Source organism: Parasteatoda tepidariorum, chromosome 6 (genome assembly GCF_982258835.1).
Source record: "Parasteatoda tepidariorum strain Cologne lab strain chromosome 6, Ptep-v5.0, whole genome shotgun sequence".
Lineage (NCBI taxonomy): Eukaryota > Metazoa > Arthropoda > Arachnida > Araneae > Theridiidae > Parasteatoda > Parasteatoda tepidariorum.
In genome coordinates, this window is record NC_141760.1 from 96,784,197 (window position 1) to 96,809,646 (window position 25,450).

A 25,450-nucleotide genomic window follows, 5' to 3' on the forward strand; every position below is an offset into this window, starting at 1 on the left:
ATTTATTATTTAATTATTTATTATTTCATTGTAATTACTGGAACTGTAAATATGTCAATATTACCAGTAATAAAAATAGTAAAATGTATTTTTTTTTTTGCACCTTATGTGCGGCATTGAATCCTGTAATTAAAGAGAGACCCATATTTTCTAGATTACGGATTACGTCCATGTACACATATCTCATTCATTCAGAAAAAGTAAATAAAGTAATAAACTCCTTTATTCTAAAAAAATTGCCTTTTCTCCGATTTTTTAACTTAAAATATCACAGTACGCGTTAATGAACCTATTTATTATCTACCCTTTGAGTTATTACAATAGAAAGTATTCAGAAGTCCCGTTTTAATTTTTATGTACTTTAAACCATACAGCCGTCAAATAACAAGAGGCATCTAATCAACGAGTAAGAATACGGAATCTTTAAATTTATTATTTTTTTAATAAAAATTTTTAATTTTTGAGAAGTAAATATTTAATTTAAGCAAATTATTTTTAAAAAAATAACATATAATTTTCGGGTATGATACATAAACCCTTCTACAAACACCTTCTTAAACATATTTTTTTTTTCAATATTTAAGTTAAGGTCAAAATGAGGGGAAAATATTAAATTTAGCAGTTTAAAAATGTTTGGTTATGAAATACAGCACCCATCTCCCCTTTTACGCTAAGGGTAGAAATTTTCTAATTCGAACTTATTTCTTATTATTTAGATATTAGATAAACAGTAATTAATCTTTGAAGTTTCTTTAATTTGCAAAATCAATTACAGTTAAATTTATAAATATAAATAAAAAAATTTCTAAGTACTCTTTTAGATTTTATATTTTAGAAGAAATATAATTCACCAGACTACAATTCATCAGATATTTTTCAGTAACTATTAGACTGTTTTTCATAATTAAAAAGTACCAAAATGTATTTTTGCAATTACATTTGAATATTATTATGTAAATATTATGTGTGTATTAGAGAGTGAAAAATATTTATACGATACCCCGGTGTCCCATCTGTAAATGTAAGCAAAATGTAAATTATTGAAATTTTAAATTATTAAAATTCGTTGCATATACTCGTTGCATTGTATAAATGTATCTAATACAAAGATGTCTTAAATAGCACAAATAAAAACACATTTCAATTATTAAGGTTTTATTATGAATTTATTGTGTCGTTTTTAAAATGAACACATACTAAAATAAGTATAAAAATTATGACTAGAGGAACTTCAGCTAAGGCATATCCAATGTGATTTCCATTGTTCTTTTAAGATCCAAAGCTTCTGAATTTTGAAGAGAAGTCGCCCGTTTAAGCTATAAATAACATTCTGTTATTAGTTAAAATGTAAAAAATTTCACTGTAAAAAAATAGTTACTCTAGGAAAAAGTGCAAAAAACTAGTTACCCTGTAAAAAATAATCAAATTACACTGTAGAAATTTAAAAGTACTGGTACTCAGATTGCCGATACATTTTACCGTGAAATTCATTTTCACAGGTATAAACAATCTAAGGTGACGAAATTTCTACAGTAAAATATTTTACTGAAAAAATAAATTTCACATTAAAAGGGATTTTTCATATGATTTACCCAGAATACCGGTACTTTATACCGTAATTTGTTCCGAAATTTTTTACAGTGCACGCTTTTAAATAGAAGTATACAGGTGGCTGGGTGGCGCAGTTGGTTTGTGGTTGGCCTCCTGAGCCCAAGTCTGCGGGTTCGATCCCCGGCCCAGACACCGGATTTTCCAGAAAATATATATATACCAGAAAATCCTCAACGGCCATGTCGTATACCATGCGGCAAGTAAAAGATCCCTGGAGTGCCTTATTGGCTCTTGGCATTTCCGGCAAAATTAAATTCCTAGTGCACTTTAGCATCCAAACAGAGTCTCGGTGCTGTCATCTAGTGTGTCAGAAACTAGACGTCCAAATTAACATGACGTATCTCACCCATTGTGGTGGTCTCTGAAAGAGTGGATACCGCCTTTGGAGAACGCACTAGATCTGCTCACCGGCAAGACCGATTGTGCTGCTCATTAGAAAGAAGAAGAAAATGATAATACAGTGATAATCTTTAATAGTACCATCTGGAAACTAAAATAAAAGCTGAATAAGAGAGTACGACGCTTTAAATGGGACATCTTAATACACAAATATATTTTTGAAGATTTTATGTACTGTAGGATTTTTTCTCAGTTCCTTTAAAAGGAATACACAATCACTTTTATAAACAGTCAGTAATATTTTTAACTAAATATTCCACTAAGGTAATAAAATTTATATTAATTTGATTAATCTCGGAAAAACTCATATTTTCTCAAACTTATTCTCTATAACATGAAATATCAAAACTACTTCAATATTTTATTTTTTTTTTGTTTAATATTATAGATTTTAACTTGAAATCTATAATATTGAACCTCTGACATGAAACTTAATGTTCTAAGATAACCTAGCATGACGTCTCTAATATGAAGCACCAATTTAAAAAATAGCTCTAATGAAAAGCTAACTCAAAAAATATGTCATTTTAAATCCGTAATGAAACGTTATCGGATCTCAGAATCGGAATCATCAATTTTAAATTCGGATAAAGTTGAATCTATAATCTTATTTAAAATTTTTCCTTAATATGCTTGAAAAAAAGGCACTGTTATAACATTTTCACAAAAAAAATAATAAATAAGAAATAAAAAATAAAAAAACAGTTTTCTTTTAGTAATTACAACTGTGATATATATATATATATATATATATATATATATATATATATATATATATATATATATATATATATATATATATATATATATATATATATATATATATATATATATATATATATATATATATATATATATATATATATATATATATATATATATATATATATAATAAATAAATAAATAAATAAATACAAGAAAGTACTAAGAAAGTTAAGAAAAACAATAAGTTTAGTCCCCCTTTTTGATGATTTTTCTTTTTATTTTATTTTATTATCTGTTTTTACATGTTATTTTTACTTTTTATGATCTATTTTATTTGTAGTTATTTTATAAAAAATTTTTTTGAGTGCTCCTCACACTATTGTATTAATATATTTTGCTTTGGCTTTATTGATACAATATCAGAAAGCACTGTTTTGCGGATATAATCGTGTGGGCTGAAGAAAAGATTATATCTTTTTTCCGACTTTTTAATTAACATTTCATTTTTTTTTTTAATAAAATTTTGTTTGTTATTTTTTTTACTTATTATTTCCCACCCCCCTTTTTTCATATGTCTATAATTTTTATATATATATATATATAAAAGTTTAAAGTGAAGATAAAACAAAGGAAAATTACAGATATGTGAAAAAAAAGGGGGAAGAAAAATAAAAAAATAATAAATAAATAAATAACAAACAACTCGAAAAAAGAAGGGGGAAAAAAGATAAAATATTTTTAAAAAATCCGGAAAATAAAAGATATAACCTTTTCTTCAACCCATACGATTATATCCGCAAAGAACTTTCTGAACTTTTGAACTTACCTAATGAGTTCTGTTTACTAGCAGCTTATGCGCAATAAATAAAACTTATTGTTATTCTTAATTTTCTTCGTGTTTTTTTATATTTATTTATTTTGTTATATATATATATATATATATATATATATATATATATATATATATATATATATATATATATATATATATATATATATATATATATATATATATATATATATATATATATATATATATATATATATATATATATATATATATATATATATATATATATATATATATATATATATATATATGTAGTAGACGCCGCTTAATGTGATCACATCAGGACAAACGTGACTTGATAACAATAACCGATTGATTACAATACAGTGAACAAAAAAAAATTTAAGCTAAAAAATTATTTTTTTAAATACGAATTAAAATAAAATTTATTTTAAATTAGGAGTTGTTGCTGTAAAACTCTAAAGTATTTAATTGAAATTAATGTACGCTAAAGAAAAAGAATTAGTTAGTATACTTACATATTTAATGATGAACTGTAGAAAACAATACAAAAGATTATTTATTAACTGAAAAAGAAATCATCAATTGTCTATTGTTTAGCATTCTTTCGAAGCAAGTAATTTACGAATCGCTCATAATCATAATGTTTATGAAAGTGTTCCTCGCCGGCTTTGTTTTGCACACCTATATGTAAGATTCGAAGTGCCTCCCTCATCTGAGCAGGAGTCGGAATTTTGTCCTCGATAGCACTTTCGGGTTCATCATCGGCATCAGAATCTTGTGACGAAGCTTGATCTTTGACACATATGGCTCCGCAAATGCCCTCATCAGTTAACGAAGTAGAAGTCTCAACCATCTTGTCGATCTCCATCCATGCTTCAAAATCCTCAGCATTCATATCGGGCGGGGGATTGAAAACGTCTTCCATTTCTTTCATCACAGCAGCATTGTTGTCCTCTGGTTGACAAAATCCTCCATGACTAAAACAATTTCGAAGTGCTTTTTCCGAGACATTATTCCATGATATTGTTAATTTGGCTAGCGATTTTTTGGCTAGACACATTTGTTTTTTTTTTTTTTTGGCAAGAGCGTTCACATTCAAGATCTTCAGCGTCTTGGTCTTCCATATCTTCTAAGATTCTTGAACGCATTTCCTTTCTGTAATATGCCTTCAAGGTGCGGATAATTCCATGGTCACACGGTTGAATTAAAGAAGTGGTGTTTGGTGGTAAGAACACGATATTTATCTTCTTTAATGAAACAGTTACATCATGTGCAGTGCAGTTGTCTATGAGCAGGAGTATGTTCCGTTTTAGTCGCTTGTCCCATTTCAACAGCCATTCGTTAAAGATGAGGGTAGTCATCCAAGCCGTTTTGTTGGCAAAATAATCGACGGGCAGATTTTTCACACCTTTGAAACAGCGGGGCTTCTTACTTTTTCCAATCACTAAAAGTTTTTCTTTAGTGCCGGTCATACTAGCGCAACATAGCACAGTTAGGCGTTCCTTGGAGGTTTTACACCCTTGCGTCATTTCCTTCTGAAACATGGAGGTGTGTTCAGGCAACGCACGAAAATATAGGCCAGTTTCATCAACGTTATATACATCTTCAAGTGAATATGTGGCAATAAGTTTAGGCCATTCTTCTTTAATCCACTGATCTGCGGCTACATTATCAGCATCTTTTTGTTCACCGTGTGTCCTTCGGAAGAGTATGTTCTGCCTCTTTTTCCAGAGGTGAAACCATCCTTCTGTGGCTACGAAGTTTACTTTACCCAATTTTGCAGCTAAATCTTCAGCTTTTTGGCACAAAATTGGACCATTAACACGCGTCTCTTTCACGAACGTTTATGAACCAGAGTTTTAATGCAGATTCAACCTCTTTGTCTTTTCCATCTCGATTTCTTTTACAATTCAGATTTTCGTTCAAAGTGCACTTTTTTTCGATATCTTCACGATTTTTTAAAATTTTGCACAAAAGCGGCTGCGAAACCTTCAATTGAAGAACAGCATTCCTTTGGCTCATTTTCGGCAATTTATCGTAACAATTTAAAATGTTAACCTTTTCTTTCACAGTAAGATCTCTCCATTTCCTTTCCATTATAAAAAACAAATCAGGTTACAAATCGTATGAACTATGGTAAAGTGAAAATTTATGCTGATCTTCTTTCGCATTCGTCTTTTAAACACTTAGGTATGGCAGTTCCTCTATTCCTCCCCCCCAATTTTATTGTTTGACCAATAGTGACTCGGTAAGCGACCTGCCAATAGCGACCTACCAAGATCAAATGGCATACCCGAAACAATGTTCTCTTTTGAAGGTTACCCCTTAAACCCTTCCCATAGTTGTTGGGACACATCATCTGTCACATTGTTTAGTTCTTCTAAAAAGGGGCTCGTGACAAACATTGACTCGTTACTGGCAGATTTTCTTTTCTCTTTATTTAGGATTTTGGGGAATTTGAAATCGCACAGTGCTACGAAATTTTACAATGCTTGGCCGAAAATGGCAAAAGACCCCCCTCCTAATAACATGTGTTTAAAAGATAATATACGAGCCCCGTTTGGACTTTTGGTAAGTTTCAGGAAACACTTTAAACAAAAAAAAAAGTTTTCCTTCTTGTTTTTATTGATTTCAGGAAAATAAAATTTACATATAAACTGATAACAATAAATAATGTACTTTGATATAAGCGAATGGGACTAAGTGATTTTGATATCATTAAGCGATTGATAACATTAACCGTGATCACATTAAGCGGCGTCTACGTATATATAAAGAAAAAGAGAAAGAAAGAAAAAGGAAGAAAATTTTATTAACTGTTCATAAGCTCCTCACACTATTGTATTGATATATTTTGAATTGGCTATATTGATACAATATTAGTAAGCACTCCTTTTGCGGATATAATCGTGTGAGCTGATGAAGAGATTAGATTTTTTCTTTATTTTGTTTTCCGGATTTTTAATATATGTATTTTTTTAAATAATAACTAAAAAATATTTTTTCAAATACTTTTAAAGAATAATTTTAATAATTTTTCGTCTCCTGTCATTTTTTTAAAAATTATTTTCCTTATTTTCTCAATTTTTTAACTTACATAATATCAAATTCAAACTTACCTGCACATGCGCTTTTACATTCGTCGTAGGTAGAATACCTGTTACTATTACCTCCACATCCTCCGTAGATAAACTGAAAGCAATCACCTTTCTTTGGATCGTAGTAATAGGATTCGAAACTTCCTCGACAAAGTCCTGCATCAGGCTGAGCCAAACAATTATTTGCATCTGAATCTAAAAAATGATTAAATTTACTGATTAAGTATAAAAGTTAAAAATTAAAATTTTTAGTGAGTTATTTTTGCTTGTTTTATACTCTAATACTCCCTATAACGACACTGATGAGTCGTATTAAAAATTATGTAAAAAATATTGTACGATATTATTTTTTTATTGATAAAAAATATTCAAAGGCATGATTTTTCCGTAAATCTATACAAAACACCTAAATATTTAAATCTTCATTTAAAAGTAACATTTCATATGTTAATATAAAAATAAAAGATATTGACCAGAAAAATATTAAGCAATTTCAAGTGGCAAATAATATTTCGAAGGAAAATGCAAAGAAAAAAATGAAGAGTTAAAAGAAAAGTAAAGTATGAGGAAAGTACAAAATTTCAAGCAATTTTTTTTTATTCCACGAGACGAAAGAAAAAGGATTAAGTGTATTTAAAGGTTTTAATGAAAAAAAGTAAATTCAATAACAATAAAACACACTAGCAATTTTATTTCCTACATTGCAAAAAACCAGTTAGGTGGTTGAAATTAAAAAAAAATGCTTTTAATAAATTTTTATAAAATGTACTATTTAAGAATATATTATGCCAAATTCGTATCTAAAACTGAATGAAATTCTAAGTTCGTTTCGCTTTTTTTATTTATTAGTTTTTTTTATTGTTTTTATCAAAGAACAGTGGATTTATAGAGGCGAAAAGAGAAATATTATAATAGGAACAGGTAGGAAAGGAAAATGAACAGGAATGGATATAGATATAAAATATTCTCAAAGAAAATAAGGTATATGTATGTTTATACTTTTTTCTTAAAAATGTAAAGAAACAGTTTCTTTTACTCTGAAGAGCGTCGAAATTAAAAACTTATAAGATGATTTGATTACTGTGAAATCTTAGATGCTGCTGACTATTACTTTTTACCTTCTTATTTCTTCTAGCATTTAAACATATTTGGATGCTTCTACACTGTTAAAATCTTCTTTCTAAAATTATGATAAAATAACTGGCAGTTGTCGGTCAATCCGATTAATCGTTAAGTTTACGGTAAGGAACATTTTTTTTCCTTTATGGTTTTGAAACCCTTCACAAAATTTATGGTTATAAAACCATGAATAAAATACCATACGGTATTATCAGAAACGTAAAAAAAAGAAAACAGAAAATTGGAGAGTGCCGGATGCTGGAAATTCTTCATGTGTTGAAGGGAAAGGAGGAAATATTGTGGTGTCAACACTAGGACTCGAACTCCAGATCTGCCGGTCATGAGATAGACAGATTAGCCCGCTCGGGTATGATATGTACGCATTTGCAAAGAACTAAATAGCTTCATTTGGTCATTCTAGTTGGTGCGATAAAATTCTGGTCGTTTAACCATATTAGGTGAAAGCAGTTAATAAACAGTTTTTCTCAAACTTGAACGTTTCGCTACCATTTTATTTATGGTTATTTGAATGTTTTGATTAAATATGGTGAAATAACCATTCAATAAATTGTTATTAAGCCATTTTTTAGGAGAAATTTCTAACAATGTATCACGTTTTCTTAAATAGTCCTTTGTCAAATTTTGAGGAAAGTTTTTTTTTCTCTTTTTTTGCAAGCTGTACTGTTTGTTTAAGATAGGTACTCTGCCAGACATTCGTCTGGAGCTGTGGCAATGACTATAGTAACGAGGTATGATTATTTCAAGTAGGGGCACGGGGTCCCTCCTTAGGACTGGTTTCGGCGAGAGAAAAGGAGATCTCTTCATCGAAGCTACCCTCCCTAAAATACCCTCTTCTTGTTTCCATAGCACCAGACTACCACAGACTTTGAGGCGGGCAGAGTACCTATCTTAGACAAACAGTACATTGATTCTCAGTTGCATAGAATTTTACATTCTATTAAAATTGAGGCATCCAACGTTAATGCTTGTTTGTCCGAATTTAAAGTCTAAATATATGTGTATAAAGAGCAATGATTTTGGAATACTTTGCATTCCCTTCGATTGAGCGGGGGGGGGGATTTCATAAATTGGTGTTGTTGAAACAAAAATACAACTCTAAATGTTCCTTTTCAGTAATTTTGCCCTTCATTTGAACTGTTATTCAATTAGTCTGCAATAACATAGGCTCTGAAATTTAATATCCCACTTTAAATCAATTTATACAAAAATTATAACTACTAAACGTATTAATAAGTAAAATATTTTACAAACCATTTGGTCCACAATCTTCTGGTAAAACGCATCGTCCATCTTTTGTTTTAACGTATCCCTCATCTTCGTCACAATGGCAACCATCTACACATATTCGAATGCAAAAGGTTGGAGGGTTCTTGTAGTTCTCACACGTAATTGGGCAAGCACTTCCACAATCGTTAAAGTGAGAATTTGAAGGACACTCTTAATTAAAGAAGGAAAAAAAATAGTTTAAAACTTTTTTAAAACACTCAATCTAATACAATAATCAAATAGAAGCCGTTTGTTTCATTTCATAAGCACTTAAGAGGTTGCTTATTTCTTTTGACAAAAAGAGTGGGAGAATATAAGCAACTCTTATGCAATGGCCTAAAATTCAGACATTTTTAATAATTTTGGAAAAAACATTACATTTTGGAAAAAAAATCTTTGTAATCAGATGGGGATTTCGATTTGACCGTTTTGCGCTCAAGTGCAGACAGTGTCCAAAATCATAAAAATTTGTTTACGAGTTTTTTAGCGAATGACCTTATATCCATTTTAATTTAAGCAATTTTACAGCAAATTTATACAACGACTGTGTTAGTTTACTTACGTGATATTATAATCGACAGTCATAGACATTGATCAAAAGTCTGGTTTTAAAGAAATTCATAATTAAAATTTATTTGATGCGTTTCAACTTATTATTTCATTTCTTTTCATAAGAGAGGGCACACTAAAATACCAGGATTAGTAAAATTATTTTTTCCCTCACATTTTGTTCATTTAAATTTAAAAGGTATTTGTTTGAAAAATCTCGAAATGCTTTAACACGGATTTGGTTTCACAAATTTAGCACATGTTTATATGGAATAAAATTCAATCATTATTATTTTGCTCAGATACCGTTGAAACTTCATCCTCGATTTCGTTTCTAAAAATATACTTTGACGAAAAAATCGTTTGGTAGTTGGCTCATAAAGTTTTAGAATTTTCACGGGGAAACAAATTCTGTAAAAATTACAGTACAGTATGGTAATAGCATTAAAGAACAAATAAATGAAATAAAAGAAAAAAGAACCTGGTAATAGAACTAAAATATGAAGTATTTAAATCACACACTTGGTAATTTTTCCGCTTATATGACATCGGTTTTCCAGACAGTCTGATTTTCAAAATTAAAGCTCTAATTACCACACATTATGAAAAAATACGTAACTGAAAAGTCAATTTAACAGTATAAATTGATTTCGTGTCATGCTTTAAGGTATGATAATAAAATTATCAAAGTTTATCACACATTATAAAACCATATTTCAACCTTAATTTTACCAAAATCATTGCCAAAGCATTTCGATAAGAATTACTGAGCTTTTTGCCATTCCAATAGAGCCGGAAACACGGTAAACTTTACCACATTCTGATGATTTTGACCATACTTTTTTTTCCGCAATGCTGTATTCATTGGCCTAATTGGATCCTTTAAGTGGGCACTCTTTAACTCAATGCTTATAATAAAAATATTATTACTTATTTATTGTTTCGCAATTGGAAAACGGTTAATGAGTTTCGATACCACTATAAGTGTGTTTATCACAAAGTGTTGCTTAATAAGGTAATATAAGATAACTGTAAAACCCTCGAAATAGGAATATCTATCATTTACACAATCAGTTAAAAAATAGAGTTACCGAAAAATATAATTATTTTTTCAGCTTAATTAATTCTTTTTTATACTTCTAAATCTATATTAGTTTAATCAAATATGCAAATCAACTTACCATCGGCTAAAGCCCCAATTACCAAACTCAGCAGGATTAGCATATACATTTTTGTTCGACTCGTTCCTTACTCAGAGTACGAAAAAAGATTAAATCACTGCATTTCTCTTTATATACAATATTAGAAACTCAACATGTATGCAAAACATTATCTTGTTCATGAAAATTATCTACACGATGAGAAAATTAACACATGGCGTACGCACAGTGCTTAAGATTTAATGATAAAGTGTTTTATCATTCAAAATGTAAGGCATCTAATCTTTATTTCATAATATATTTTAAGGTATTTTAAATAATTATTTTAAAATGTTTCTTTTCGACTAAATATGAAACATAAAAAATACTTTTGCTACACACATATTCATACATATACTATATTAATTACATTTACCTAATGAAATTGAATTTTTCGACAACAGTTTAATCTAGTAATTTCAGTTTTATGTGATACAGTGGTTATAATTGCTTACATGGTGTTTTGCAATCACCGCTCTTAATGTATCGTTTCAAGATCCTAATGAGAAATGAAGTTAAAAAAAAAAAAATTCATGAAAATAGTGACTTTTAAAAATCGTAAAAACATAAAGTTTAATATGGTCTCTTATTTTTATCGCCTTATACTTTAGTCAACTGCCATTTTATCCTTTTCCAATCATGATCCGATACTCAAAAAGAAGAATAGTCTTTTAGCAATTTCTTTTTTTTTTGCATCTCTAGAGAAGTGATGATTCTTTTTTTCTAAATTTAATTATTTTTGTATTTTTATTTTCTTAATTAAATATCTAAAAATTACTGCGCATCATAAGAAATACATTTTTCATTTGAGTACAAAAAATAGTACAAAATATACAAAACCAAAGTTTTGTAGAAAAATAATCAATGCTGTGATACATTTACGTGCAATAATATGAAACTGATAAACTAAGTATCGTTTTCTTTTTTAAAAAAAGGTGGTCCTCTTCGAATCATTTTCCTCAGTAAATTTACATTTTAATAATTGCATGGTATATTTAGAATAAATATGATTGTAATAGTAGCACTTAATTGAAAATGTTATATCATATGCATTCTTTTTAGTAAATAAGAAAGTTGCTTTGACAGAGTGTTCCAGAAGGACCACCTTTAATACATATTTTTAGAATTCTTATCAAAATGACACTAAAAATGTACACGCATTAAAAGTCACAAATTAGCACAATTTTTTTTTTAAAAAAACTGTCAACATTTAAAGAATCACTACCAAGGTGGGCGGAACAAAGACATCAAAATATATTTTATTCTTGGGGAACAGCAGGAAATAATTCAAAGCTGGTCATTAAAAACAAATCTAAAATTCAATAATCAATTAAACTAATTTTGATGGTTTTCTACCATCAACCTCGTTAAAAATTATTTTTTGAATGAAATTATCTATAAATAAACGAATTTTATAATTTTGCACAGTAATTTTTTGAAAAGGTTTTGAAATATCGCTTAAGTTCTCGAGTTATCACAAAATACGCTAAAAGTAAAATTAACATTAAGGGGTCCAAATTTTCGACTGCTCTCCTGTCCAAACTATCGGGTCCATATTTTCTCGTCTGCGACAACCCTCACTCTTCTAGAATCCTAAATCTGATTCAGTCAAAAAAAGTACATTTATGTGTCCAACCTCGTCTCTTAAATTATCGTCTGCATTAATTTATTAATTAGCATATTTAAGGTCAGGCGCTGGTGCCACTAAAATTGAGTCCTAGTACATAAAAATCTGATCAATTGATCAAAAGTTACTCAGGGTGTTTCGTTTTTTATTTTGCGCACTCTACACTATGCATAAATGCGTTTTTGTGTATGATACATGTGTACGATTGCTAATTTTTCCAATTGGTACCTGTTTCAATTAAATCCTCCGATTCAAAATATTACAAAAATTTACAAATTTTCCACCAATATTAAAAAAAATCTATTGAAGTAAATAAATAAGCAATGAAATAACTGTACTATTTCCTCATTAAAATTGCAATACGTTCGTAACTAAACTGTAAAATAATTAAATGAGTAATCAAATGTTAAAACTTAGTAACTAAATAATTGCACCTTTTTCATCAATAATTAAATATTTGCAAATTTCTTTTACATTTCTTTGCTTCGAATCATTTTATTGACACGCTCTATAAATATTTCTAGACAAGTATAGATTTTTTTTGGAAAACATGGCTGTTATATTTATGTGTTAAACTGGTTCCAAGTAAATATCGCGAATTTAAAAAAAATATGAAAAATATCATAATAATCTTGAGATGATTTCTAATTATCATACTCGATTAACGAAATTCTGTAAATTTCGGTACGAAAAGCGAAATGTTCTAGTTTTCGTTAAAACCTGTAGATGGCACTTTTAAAATGTTCAAAACAACATAAGGCAGGAGTGGCATATTAGTCATATCAATCAGTGCAAATAAGTTTTGTGTCTGATTTCATAACTTAAAATATCGTCTGCTCTAATAAATTTGCATATTTGAATTCACCCCCTCGAGTCATTAAGACTGAGTCCTAGAACGTGAAGATCCCATCATTAGATCAAAAGTTATTCAGGTTGGCCCGTTCTTTATTTTAAGCACTTTTATTTTGAGGTCCTGTACAGCTGATTGTGAGAGCCAAAAAATTTTATTTTTGTATAAAAATATATTTAAAATTTTTTGCTGTTGCTGCTTTCTGTTCTGAGATTTCATATTTTATGCAGAACCCCCATATCTAATTTTTCAAAGTTTCTAGCAAAAAACACGCGTTGTCACAACCTTGCAAACAGAGCATTAATAATTAATTACATCAGTTCTTCAAACTGATAAATAAATATTTCTCTTGATGTATTAAAAGCAAAGTGCTGAAAAGAATATGCATAATTATTATATAACGTCCTATTAACCTTAAAAAAAGACTCTTAGGAATTTTAAACTGTCGCCTACAGATCAAGATTTATTTAAATGAGACCTTTATTTACTTCACTAATAAAGTTCATCATTTTCAATTACTTTGAAGCTTAATCACTAAGCATGCTGTTAATGTAAAACGGTGTTAAATGTAATATATGCATGTGATCTCGAGAAATAATTAGTTTTATTCATATTTTTTATCGATTTAAATTCAGATTTTTTTTCTTGAAATGATTGTTATGAAGGTGCAGAAAAATTAGCGTTCATTTCATTCTTCATTTCGTTCAATGCATTCTTACATGCATTGTTCAGAATTTACTCCACTTTTTTTAATATGTTTTTTTAGTTCGGCTTATTTCTCTATCCTGCAAATATCTGCAAACCGATTTTTCTTTTTCTTTCTCTTTTTAGTGTGTATGAGATTAAGCTTTGATTCAGTAGCGTCCATAGAGATGAAAAAGAGTTACTATAACAAGCAAAACAGGGAAAAAGAGGCATCTAATCAACGAGTAAGGATACGGAATCCTTAAATTTATTACTATTTTTATAATAATTTTAAATTTTTAAGAAGAAAATATTTTCTTTAAGCAAATTATTTTTTTAAAAAAAATAACATATAATTTTTGTGTATGATACATAAACCCTTTTACAAACCCCTTATTAAGCATATTTGTAATTTTTTTTTCATCCTTTGTATTAGTTTAGGTCAAAATAAGAGAAAAATATTAAATTCAGCAGTTTAAAAATGTTTGGTTATGAAATACAGCACCCATCTCCTATTTTGCGTTAAAGATAAAAAATTTCAAATTCGCACTTATTTCCTATTATTTAGATTTAAGATAAAGAGTAATTAATCATTGAAGTTTCTTTCATTTGCAAAATAAATTACTGATAAATTTATAAATATAAATGAAGAAAAATTCTAACTATTCTTTTAGTTTTTCTGATTTAGAAGAAATATTATTTACCAGATATTTTTAAGTAAGTATTAGATCGTTTATCATAATTAAAATATAGCAAAATGTATTTTTGTAATTACATGTGAATATTATTATGTAAATTTGCTTAAATATTATGTGTGTATTAGAGAGTTAAAAATATTCATACGATACCCCGGTGTCCCATCTGTAAATGCAACCAAAATGTAAATTATTGAAATTTTAAATCATTAAAACTCGTTACCTATACACGTTGCATTGTATAAATGTATCTAATACAAAGATGTCCTAAATATCACAAATAAAAACATATTTCAATTATTAAGGTTTTATAATGAATTTATTGTCATTTAAAATGAACACATACTAAAATAAGTATCATAAATTTTGACTAGAGGAACTTCATCTGAGGCATATCCAATGTGATTTCAATTGTTCTTTGAATATCCAATGATTCGTAATTTTGAAGAACTTGTTTAAGCTATAAATAACATTCTGTTATTAGTTACAATATAAAAAATGTCACTGCAAGAAATTGGTTATTCTGAGAAAAGTGTATAAAACTAGTTACACTGTAAAAGAAATATTTAAATTACACTGTAGGAAATAATGAGTTCACTCAGATTGCTGATACTTTTTACAGTAAAATTCATTTTTACAGGAACAAGCAATCTGAGATACTGAAATTTTTACAGAAATTATGATAGTAAAATCACTGAATAATTCGAATTGAATAAATATTACGGTAAAATGTCTTACTGTAAAAATGGATTTTAATCAAAATAGATTTTACAGATGATTCACCCGCAATGCCGGGACTTTTTACCGTACAGTGTACGCTTGTAAATGGACGTATAACAAAGATAAATTCAGCAATAATTTTTAATAGTACTATCTGAAAACTAAAATAAAAATGGTAAACTTTTCATTACTTGACAGATTTGAGAATTTTGCAACAGAAGTTAAACCACACCATTTCTGAAAATGTTTTTCAAATCAGATAAGAAAATTTTCCAACTTCTTTTTTTTAAAAGAATAAAGTATAAATTGAATTATAAAATATGAAATTAATAAAAAATAAAGAATTTTCCTGTATCTATGTATATCCTAACGAAGAAAAAATATATTGTGCTCCATGTATGAAAATTAAGCTAGACATTGTGAATAAAACGCAAATGCAACCAAAAAAGTAGACATACTATAGTTTTATATCTTTAATCAAGAGCATTAAGAAGTTAAAAGAACTTGAATTTCCAGGAATTTTATTCTTTATCCCATTATAAAATCTATCCCGTACTTTATTTATGTTCGGGTATTTCTTTCAGTTTAATTTCTACATCTTTCACACCTGGGGATCTTTTCTTGTTCCCTCTAGACTGGTTTGTATATTCAACTCCATTACTTAATCATCATCCCCTATTGGTTAATACTTTTTTTTTTGATAACTTGTTTACAATTTTTTGTAATTTCCATATTGTAAAAACATTTCTTAAAATAGACGTTGCACATTCCAATTGCCTTGCCTTGTTGGCACACTGATGGAATATGATGCGATGAAACAAAATTTGATAATTGTATGTTGATTATAGAAATTGAGAACCGAGTTCAAGAAAGTTCTAACTGACTTTTAAGTAAGATTTTTGACTTTTAGTGAGTGAATTAGCTTTCTAACTTATATAGTGAAAGTAATAATATATGCCCCATTTCCAATCGGTGAACTGTATAATTCCCTAACTCTAAAAAACTTTTCGCGTCACACCGTTCGCACTCTTGACGTTTTTCTGTTTTCGAAAGCAATCAAATATTATCATTTAAATAATCTCACTTAGTCCATTCCTACTCTAAGAAGAACGGAATTTATTATCTTAGCAAAGTAAATTAATGTTACATAGATGTGCGTTAAATAAATTTTTTCTCAAGAAATCACATTTTTTTTAAATGTCAATTATAACTTTTCTCTACCAAGCTCTTCAATTACTGAATATATTAGTTCTGTTAATGCAAATTATATCACTTTAACATTGTTAAAAAAAAGGTAGGATTTTACCCAAAGCTGTAAGTTCGAAATGTGGTATTTAAGTATTTAAATATTTAAGCGATGAGTAAGCAATTTGTAAGACTTTTTACAACCGTATCATTTGAAAATTAAAAAAAAAAAACTTTTCGGCATTTCTCGTAATTTATGCTTTATATATATATATATATATATATATATATATATATATATATATATATATATATATATATATATATATATATATATATATATATATATATATATATATATATATATATATATATATATATATATATATATATATATATATATATATATATATATAATGATTTTTTAGTAAATTAGTATTGAGAGCAACATGATTGAAGAGTCCAGTTGTGCATAATCTTCTTTTATTAAGTTGCGATGGTGAAATAGCAGTTTAACCCCTCTCCGAAGCGGGAAAGGGGGAACAGATATCCCGTCTAAGCTGACGGATTTTATATTAGCAAGATAAACATCAAAAAGCCACGCAAAAATTAGCGCTCTGCATTTTATAGGATGATTAAACAGTGTGAAGAGGTCCCAGTCATATGCTTTTTCTGTATTCTTACGCCTCATCAAATTTATTTATTACTCAAAGCAAATCGTTTAATCTTTCCTTATATGGAAGTGAAAGATCTTAAAATAACTTCTCTTTTGAAGTATTAATCTAATTATTATTCATTGGCATGTTTTTAGCCTTGAAGTCCCAAAATAGAATTTCTACCCTTATCCTTTACTAAAGATATTTAATGAAAAGGAATGAAGTTTTAATGCTTTTATTAATACAAAAGTATTTAATTTTTGTATTACATATATATATCAGGGCTCGAAAAAACTCATAAATTTTACCCGTCCTCCTTTGAAACTAACCCGTCGCTTCTAAATAAATAAAAATAAAATTTTCTCTTATTTTTTACAAACATTAATATAAATTGCACAATGAGTTAGTAGTTACTAGGATTACAAATACTAGGATTACATTATACAGTAATAAAAGAAATACTAGGTTACTAATAGTAAAACCTAGTTTTCCTATTATGAAATAATTTAAATAACAAAGGTTAAGTTATCTATCAATTATCATGTCAATTTATCCCATGGTACTGCGTTTTTTAAATGAATCAAATATGACGTTTGCCAGTTCCACAATCAAGCCAATGATTTACAGAGGTTTCTGCACAGAAATCAGAAATGGGTTTTCCATTTAGGTAGATGTTCATAAATGCGTTTAACGCTTACTTGTTTAAGACCAGTAAGTAATGTGTTTTTTTGTAAGTTCATTGCTGAAAAGCCCCTTTCAACGGCTGCAGTACGCCCAGACAGAGAAAACATCAATTCCACCATGCGCAGCATGTTGCTCTATTTCGAGATAAGAGGGTCATTTTAGAAGTGAGGCGCTAGACTCTTGTAAGATAACAAAAATTGAAAATGAATCACGAACATTAACGGGAAAATGGCCGTCCGCGCGGACGCTGGATTCGAGAAATTTGTTGTCCGCGGGGAATTTTTGACCACCGAGGACTGGCGGACTCTGATATATACAGCTTTTTGGAGCTCTGATATATATACAGTGAAAAATGTAGTAACAAAAAACGCTGTCGTAGCTAAGTTAGTTTGAAAAAATAAATAAAATTCTTGATAAAATAAATAAAAACAAAGTACAGAATTTTGAATAATCCATCAAAGTTGTGATATCTTACCTTTTTTACAAGCTTGTCGGCATTCTTCCAAGCTTTTGAAATTATTTCCATTTCCACCTTCGCCGGTATAGACAAATTTAGTACATTCTCCTAAAGCATTGTTGAAACCATATCTTACCATGATACCATTTCCAGTACCGTGTTCAAAAGGTAATTTGCAAACATCTGAGTCAGATTCCAATACTTCCGCATCTAAAAAAAAGTTCAATGATATTAAAACGCTTCAAAAGTCATAAAGTGTTTATATTTCGCTTTAAGTTACTTATTATTTCTTCAAAATGTAACTACACTCTTTTGTGCGCATACGCACTAGAGAGAACGTATACGCACTATTTACAAGTGTACCGAATTAAGATCACGTTCGTGTGATTTTGCGCAGCTGGACTCGTTTCATATATGATACCGTTTGCTCTGATTTGATCACGTACCTAAAAGTTCAACTATTTTTTCCTAAATATTTTTTTTTCAGTATTAGGATACAAAACATTATTTCCCCTCTTTTCAAAGTCAAGTATTTTCCGATTATTTTTACTTACTTACTTATCCTCTACGTGCCTTTGGGCACTTAAGGCCTCTAGCATATCCCTCCAACGCCTCCTGTCTCTAGCAATAGATCTTGCTTCCTCCCAGCCAAATATTCCACATTCTTTTAATTCGACCAAAAACATGCGCTGGATGGTAAGTCTGGGTCTTCCTCTTGTTCTTTTACCATCAGGGGCCCATGTAAGCGCAACAGATGTAAATTTTTCTTTGGGCATTCTAAGGATATGTCCGAGCCAGCTCCATCTTCGTTTTTTAATTTCATCTTCTATTGTTTTTATTTTAGTTTTCTTTAATAGATTTTGATTTGATACTTTGTAAGGCCAGAAAATTTTAAAAATAAATCTTAAACATTTGTTTTGAAAGGTTTCTAATTTTTGTATTTCGATCTTAGTCTTTTTCCAGGTACTGCTCCAACAATAGCTTTGTAAACAACTATTTTTGTCTTTATTTCAATATTTGAATTATTTTTAACGAAGATGTAAATAAACTGATGTTTTTCAAGATTATTTTTAAAATAATCTGAATTTGAAAGTTCAAATTGTGAACACAAAAATATTAGAAAGTTCATAAACTTTTTAATTATCCTAGTTAGTAATTTAATGTAATCTGACTTTCAGAATTTACTTAACTTTCGTAACTTATTAAAGTTACCATTTTCTTTCACTGATTTATCTTGATATTTAGGCAAAACGCATCGCCTAATACATCGCCTATAAATAAATTGATGTTTTTTTAGATTATTTTTAAAATAATCTGAATTTGAAAGTTCAAATTGTAAACACAAAAATATTAGAAAGTTCATAAACTTTTTAATTATCCTAGTAATTTAATGTAATCTGACTTTCAGAATTTACTAAACTTTCGTAACTTATTAAAGTTACCATTTTCTTTCACTATGTTATCTTGATATTTAGGCAAAACGCATCGCCTAATACATCGCCTATAAATAAACTGATGTTTTTTTAGATTATTTTTAAAATAATCTGAATTTGAAAGTTCAAATTGTAAACACAAAAATATTAGAAAGTTCATAAACTTTTTAATTATCCTAGTAATTTAATGTAATCTGACTTTCAGAATTTTCTAAACTTTCGTAACTTATTAAAGCTACCATTTTCTTTCACTAATTTATCTTGATATTTAGGCAAAACGCATCGCTTCTCTGATTTGAAATAAAAATTACAAAATCTGTTTAAGCAATATCTAACCTAAAAAGATTTGTAAAACGAGATTCTTTCTCAGATTCTTCCCATATATATGATTACGTTTATAAACTGTTACTAAATTTTATAATTTCTTAAACTAGATAAGTTCATTTTTAAGAAAAATTCATAGTTTTTTTTAAATTCAAACTCTATGATATAAATTATTAACATACAAAGCTAGTTGGAAATTTTATATAAAGCAGGATTTCTTTCAGATCTTTTTCATGGATTATACGATTATTGTTATAAACTGTAACTAAGCTTTATAATTTTTTTTTAACTAATTAAACTTTATATTCAGGATTAAAGCACTGGATCTCTAATTTACCAGCCTAAATAGGGCATCTTAATACGCAAATATCTATTTGAAGATTTTATGAACCGTAGGATTCTCTCTCAGATTCTCTGAAAGGAATACATAATTACTTTTATAAACATTCACTAATATTTTGAACTAAATATTCTACTAGACTAATATATTTCTTCATTTAATTAATTTAAAAAAAACGCATATTTTCTCTAATTTAATCTCTATAACATGAAATATCAAAACCACTTAATTATAAATTTTTTTGGTTCAATATTATAGATCTCAACTTGAAATCTATAATATTGAACCACTAACATAAAACATAATGCTCAAACATCTCTCTAATATGAAGGCGTCTCTAATATGAAGCGCCAATTTAAAAAATTAGCTCTAATGAAAAGCTAACTCAAAAAATATATCATTTTAAACCTCTAATAAAAAAAAATCTCGGAATCAGAAACATAAATTTTAAATTCGGATAAGAGTGAATCTGTTATCATATTTAAAACTCGTCATTGATATTCTTGGAAAAAGAACGCACAGCTGTAAAATTCTGTGCAGTGTGGATTCAAGTATAATAATAAAAAAAATTATTTTCTTCAAATGCATATTTTCTTTACTAAACCTAAACATAACACATTAATAATTAAATAGTCATTTTAGAGTAGCATTTCATATGTTAATATATAGACCAATGATATTGACCAGAAAAATACTAAACAATTTCAAGACGCAAACAGTTTTTCCAAAGAAAAGACAAAAAAAAGAAACGAAGAGTTAATAGAAATGCAAAGTATGAAGAAAATCCAAAATTTCTAGCAATTTCTAGCAAAAGACAAAAAAAAGAAACGAAGAGTTAATAGAAATGCAAAGTATGAAGAAAATCCAAAATTTCTAGCAAAAGACAAAAAAAAGAAACGAAGAGTTAATAGAAATGCAAAGTATGAAGAAAATCCAAAATTTCTAGCAATTTCTAGCAAAAGACAAAAAAAAAGAAACGAAGAGTTAATAGAAATGCAAAGTATGAAGAAAATCCAAAATTTCTAGCAATTTTTTTAAATTTAAATTTTCAAGAAACTCCAAAGAAAGTATCGAATATATTTACTAAAGATTTTGCTGGAAAAAAATTAATTCAATACCAATAAAAAGAGACTTGATTATTAAATTGGAAAAAGCTAATTTGGTAGCTGACTGAAAAAAAATGCTTCAAATAAATTTATTGAAATATATTATTTAAAAACAACTAATGTCAAATGTGTATCTATAACTGAATGAAATTATTTTAAAGCTCTTTATGACTTATTTATTTATTAGTTTAGTTTTATTGTTTTTATAAAAGAACAGTTGATTTGTATATAGAGGTGAAAGAAATAAGACATATTACGACAATAAAGTATAGATATAGGAATAGGTATATATACAGCATATAGAAACATGAATGGCTATAGATATGAAATATTCACAAAGAAAATAAGGTACGTTTATTCGTTTTTCTCAAAAATGAAAAGTATTTTTTTTTTACTCTTAAGAAAGTGAGAATTAAAAACCTCAAAGCTATTACCGTGAAATCTTAAGGTGTTTGCTGACTATTACCTTCTCATTTCCTCCTGCAATTCGCAATATTTGGTAGCTTCTATCACGTTTTCCTCAATAGTGCTTCGTCAGATTTTGATGATATTTCTCATAAGCTGTGCATTGATTTGTAAATTCTAAGTTTTATAAAATTTACAAATTATTAAAATTGAGGCATCCAGTATTAATACTTGTTTTTCCTAATTTTAAGTATAAATATATGCATATAAAGAACAGCGATTTTTGAGTACTTTGTTTTCCCTTTGATTGAGCAGAGAAAATATAATTGTTATTGCTGAAAAAAAAATTATGATTCCAAATGATGCTTCTAGCTAATTTGTTCCTTTATTTGAACTGTAATATCATAGGTTCTGAAAATTGAAACACTACTTGAAATCAATTTATACAAAAATTATAACTATTGAATGTATTATTAAGTAAAATGTTTTACAAACCATTTGGTCCACATTCTTCAGGTAAAACACATCGCCCATCTTTTGTTTTAACGTATCCCTCTTCTTCGTCACAATGGCAGCCAGGTACACATATTCGAATGCATAAGAGTGGAGGGTCTTTGTAGTTCTCACACGTAATTGGACAAGCACTTCCACAGTCGTTATAGTGAGAATTTGAAGGACACTCTTAATTAAAGAAGGAAAAAAAATAGTTTAAGACTTTTTTAAAACACTTAATCTAATACAATAATCAAATAAAAGCTATTTGTTTTATTTCATAAGCACTTAAGAGATTGCTTATTTTTCTGACAAAGAGAGATGGATTGCATAAGCAACGCTTATGCAATGGCCTAAAATTCAGACATTTTCAATAATTTTGTAGATAATATCACATTTTGAAAGAAAAAAAACTCCTTGTAATTATATGGGGATTTCGATTTGACAGTTTTGCGCCCAGGGGCCCTATTACCAGCTTCACGGAATCTGATTCCGATCGAAATGAAACTCTCGTGACGTCATAAATCCATGAATGTCAGTTAAGTCGTATTACGAGCTCTTGATTCCGCTCGGAACTAAATTCCGATGCGAAATTATTACGAATCCCATTTCGGCAGGTTTAAGAGTAAGCGAAATCTAGATTCCGATAAGAGTTTGTATATTTCAGTGAACAAAATGGCGCTGTTTTCCGTCATACAGCCAGCTATTGCTGAAGAGAGTGATAGAAACACTATTAAGAGAAAGATCTATGGGCTTAAAAGATTTTGGGTATTCCAATATCCCGACAACAAAATTTAGAAATTAATTTAGATTGGAAATTAGTTTTTTTTAAATGGTGTTACTCATAGGCGAAATTCAGTAGTGGAAATGAATAACATCGGATTGTGGAAATTAATAACAAAAGCTACATAAAAAAAATATGTACAAAAAACAATAGAATCTTAGCTAAATAAAAGAATTAACAAAGTTAGCTATTAGAATTTCCTATATTGTTTGAAATATGCATGTGTGAAGATTTTACTATCGACTGCGTTATCCTTCAACTATCTTATGGTACATTAAGATGGATGCAAGTTAACATGTTTTACATAGTAGTGATTTGGTATTTAATATTTATAGTGGTAATTACGCAAGATATGCCGGTAAGGCTTCCTTTATTTTAATCTGGATTGTTTTCTAGGCATTCCACAATCATTGTTTGGAGGCGAATATTAATTTTTGTACGTGAAGCCATTTGAAAATACTACGTTGTAATTTCACTCTACACTACTCTCTGTACTTCAAATAAACACAAACTTGGCTTTTAGAACACAAAATTGTTGAAAATGTATGAATTTTTAAGCTTTCAGTTCTAAGTTAATGCGATTTTAACTCGCATAGAAGTAGAGGATACAAACATATCGTTGCCAGATTAATAAATTAGAATTATAATAATTTTCTAATTGGTCAAAGTTAGCCCCGCCTACATACTTAAATTTCACCGGAATCGTGTGGAATGGCGATTTCGATTCCGGATTCCGATATGCTCATGTTACGGCAAAGTGGGTTTTGCGAAATTGGCAATCCGATGAAAGCTAGTTTCCGATCGGAATCGTTTCCGAGCGGAATAAGTTTCGATGAGTTGGTTAATAGGGCCCCAGGTGTGGACAGCGTCCAAAATCATAGAAATTTTTTTACAAAATATTTAACGAATGACCTTATATCTATTCTAATTTAGGCTACTATACAACAAATTTATACAATGATTGTGTTAGTTTGCTTACTTGATATTATAATGATCTAATATACATTTAAAGAAATCGACAGTCATAGACATAGATCAAAAGTCTGGCTTTAAAAAAAATCATAATTAAAATTTATTTGATGTGCTTCGACTAATTATTTCATTTCATTCCAGAGGGTACGCACAAACACCAGGATTAGTAAAATTATTTTTTCCCTCACAATTTGTGCATTTAAATTAAAAAGGTATTTATTTGAAAAATCCAGTAATGTTTTAAAAAGGATTTGGTTTCACAAATTTCGCTCGCTTTTTTGTGGGATGAAATTCAACCATTATAATTTTGCTCCGTTACAGCTCAAACTTCATCCTCGATTTCGTTTCTAAAAATCATATTTATAAATATACTTTGCCGAAAAGATCGTTTGTTAACTAGCTCAGAAAGTTTTCGAATTCTTCTGACAAGACAAGTTCTGTAAAAATTATCGCACATTTCTAGTAACATTTCTAGTTAAAAAACAAATAAATAAAATAAAGAATAAAAAAACTGGTAATAAAACCAAAATATGAAGTATTTAAATCACACATTTGGTAATTTTTCATTTCATATCACATCTGTTTGCAGGACATTCTGATTCTCAAAATTATAGTTCTAATTACCACACATTTTGAAAAAATACGTAACTAAGAAGTAAATTTGACAGAGGAAATTGATTTTGTGCCATGCTTTAAGGTATCATAATAAAATTAACGAAGTTTATCACATTTCCTAAAACTAGATTTTAATATTGATTTCACCAAAATCATTGCCAAAGCCCATCAGTGAAAATTACTGAGCTCTTTGGAATTCCAATTGAGTCAGAAACGCTGTAAATTTTACCATATTCTGACAATGCTGTATTCATTGCTTTAATTGGATCGGTTAATTGGACATTCTTTAACTCAATGCTTACAATAAAAATAACATTGCTTACATTATGTTTCGCACTTGGAAAACGGTTAATGAGTTGGAATATCGTTATAAGTGCATTTATCACAAAATGTTGCTTAATAAGGCATTATAAGATAACGGTAAAACCCTAGAAATAGGAAAATATCTATCATTTACACTATCAGTTAAAAAATAGAGTCACCGAAATATATAATTATTTTTTCAGCTTAATTATTTTTTATGCTTCTAAATCTATATTTGTTTAATCAAATATGCAAATTAACTTACCATCAGCGAACGCCCCAATTACTAAACCTAGCAGGATGAGCATATACATTTTTTTGCCTCGTTCCTTAATCA

The 25,450-nt window shown here is 28.5% G+C and overlaps 1 protein-coding gene across 1 annotated transcript; it reads right to left on the reverse strand.

Annotated features, from left to right (window-relative positions):
* Window positions 1-1,147: 1,147 nt before the first annotated feature.
* Window positions 1,148-25,450, reverse strand: LOC107436454 (carboxypeptidase inhibitor SmCI). The gene is made up of 7 exons (XM_087166940.1): window positions 25,379-25,450; window positions 22,443-22,628; window positions 18,358-18,549; window positions 10,764-10,829; window positions 9,019-9,204; window positions 6,649-6,822; window positions 1,148-1,316 (listed from the first exon to the last, which is right to left on the reverse strand). Exons 1-7 carry the CDS (start codon window positions 25,425-25,427, stop codon window positions 1,312-1,314), a joined length of 858 nt encoding a protein of 285 aa, XP_087023066.1. The 5' UTR covers window positions 25,428-25,450; the 3' UTR covers window positions 1,148-1,311.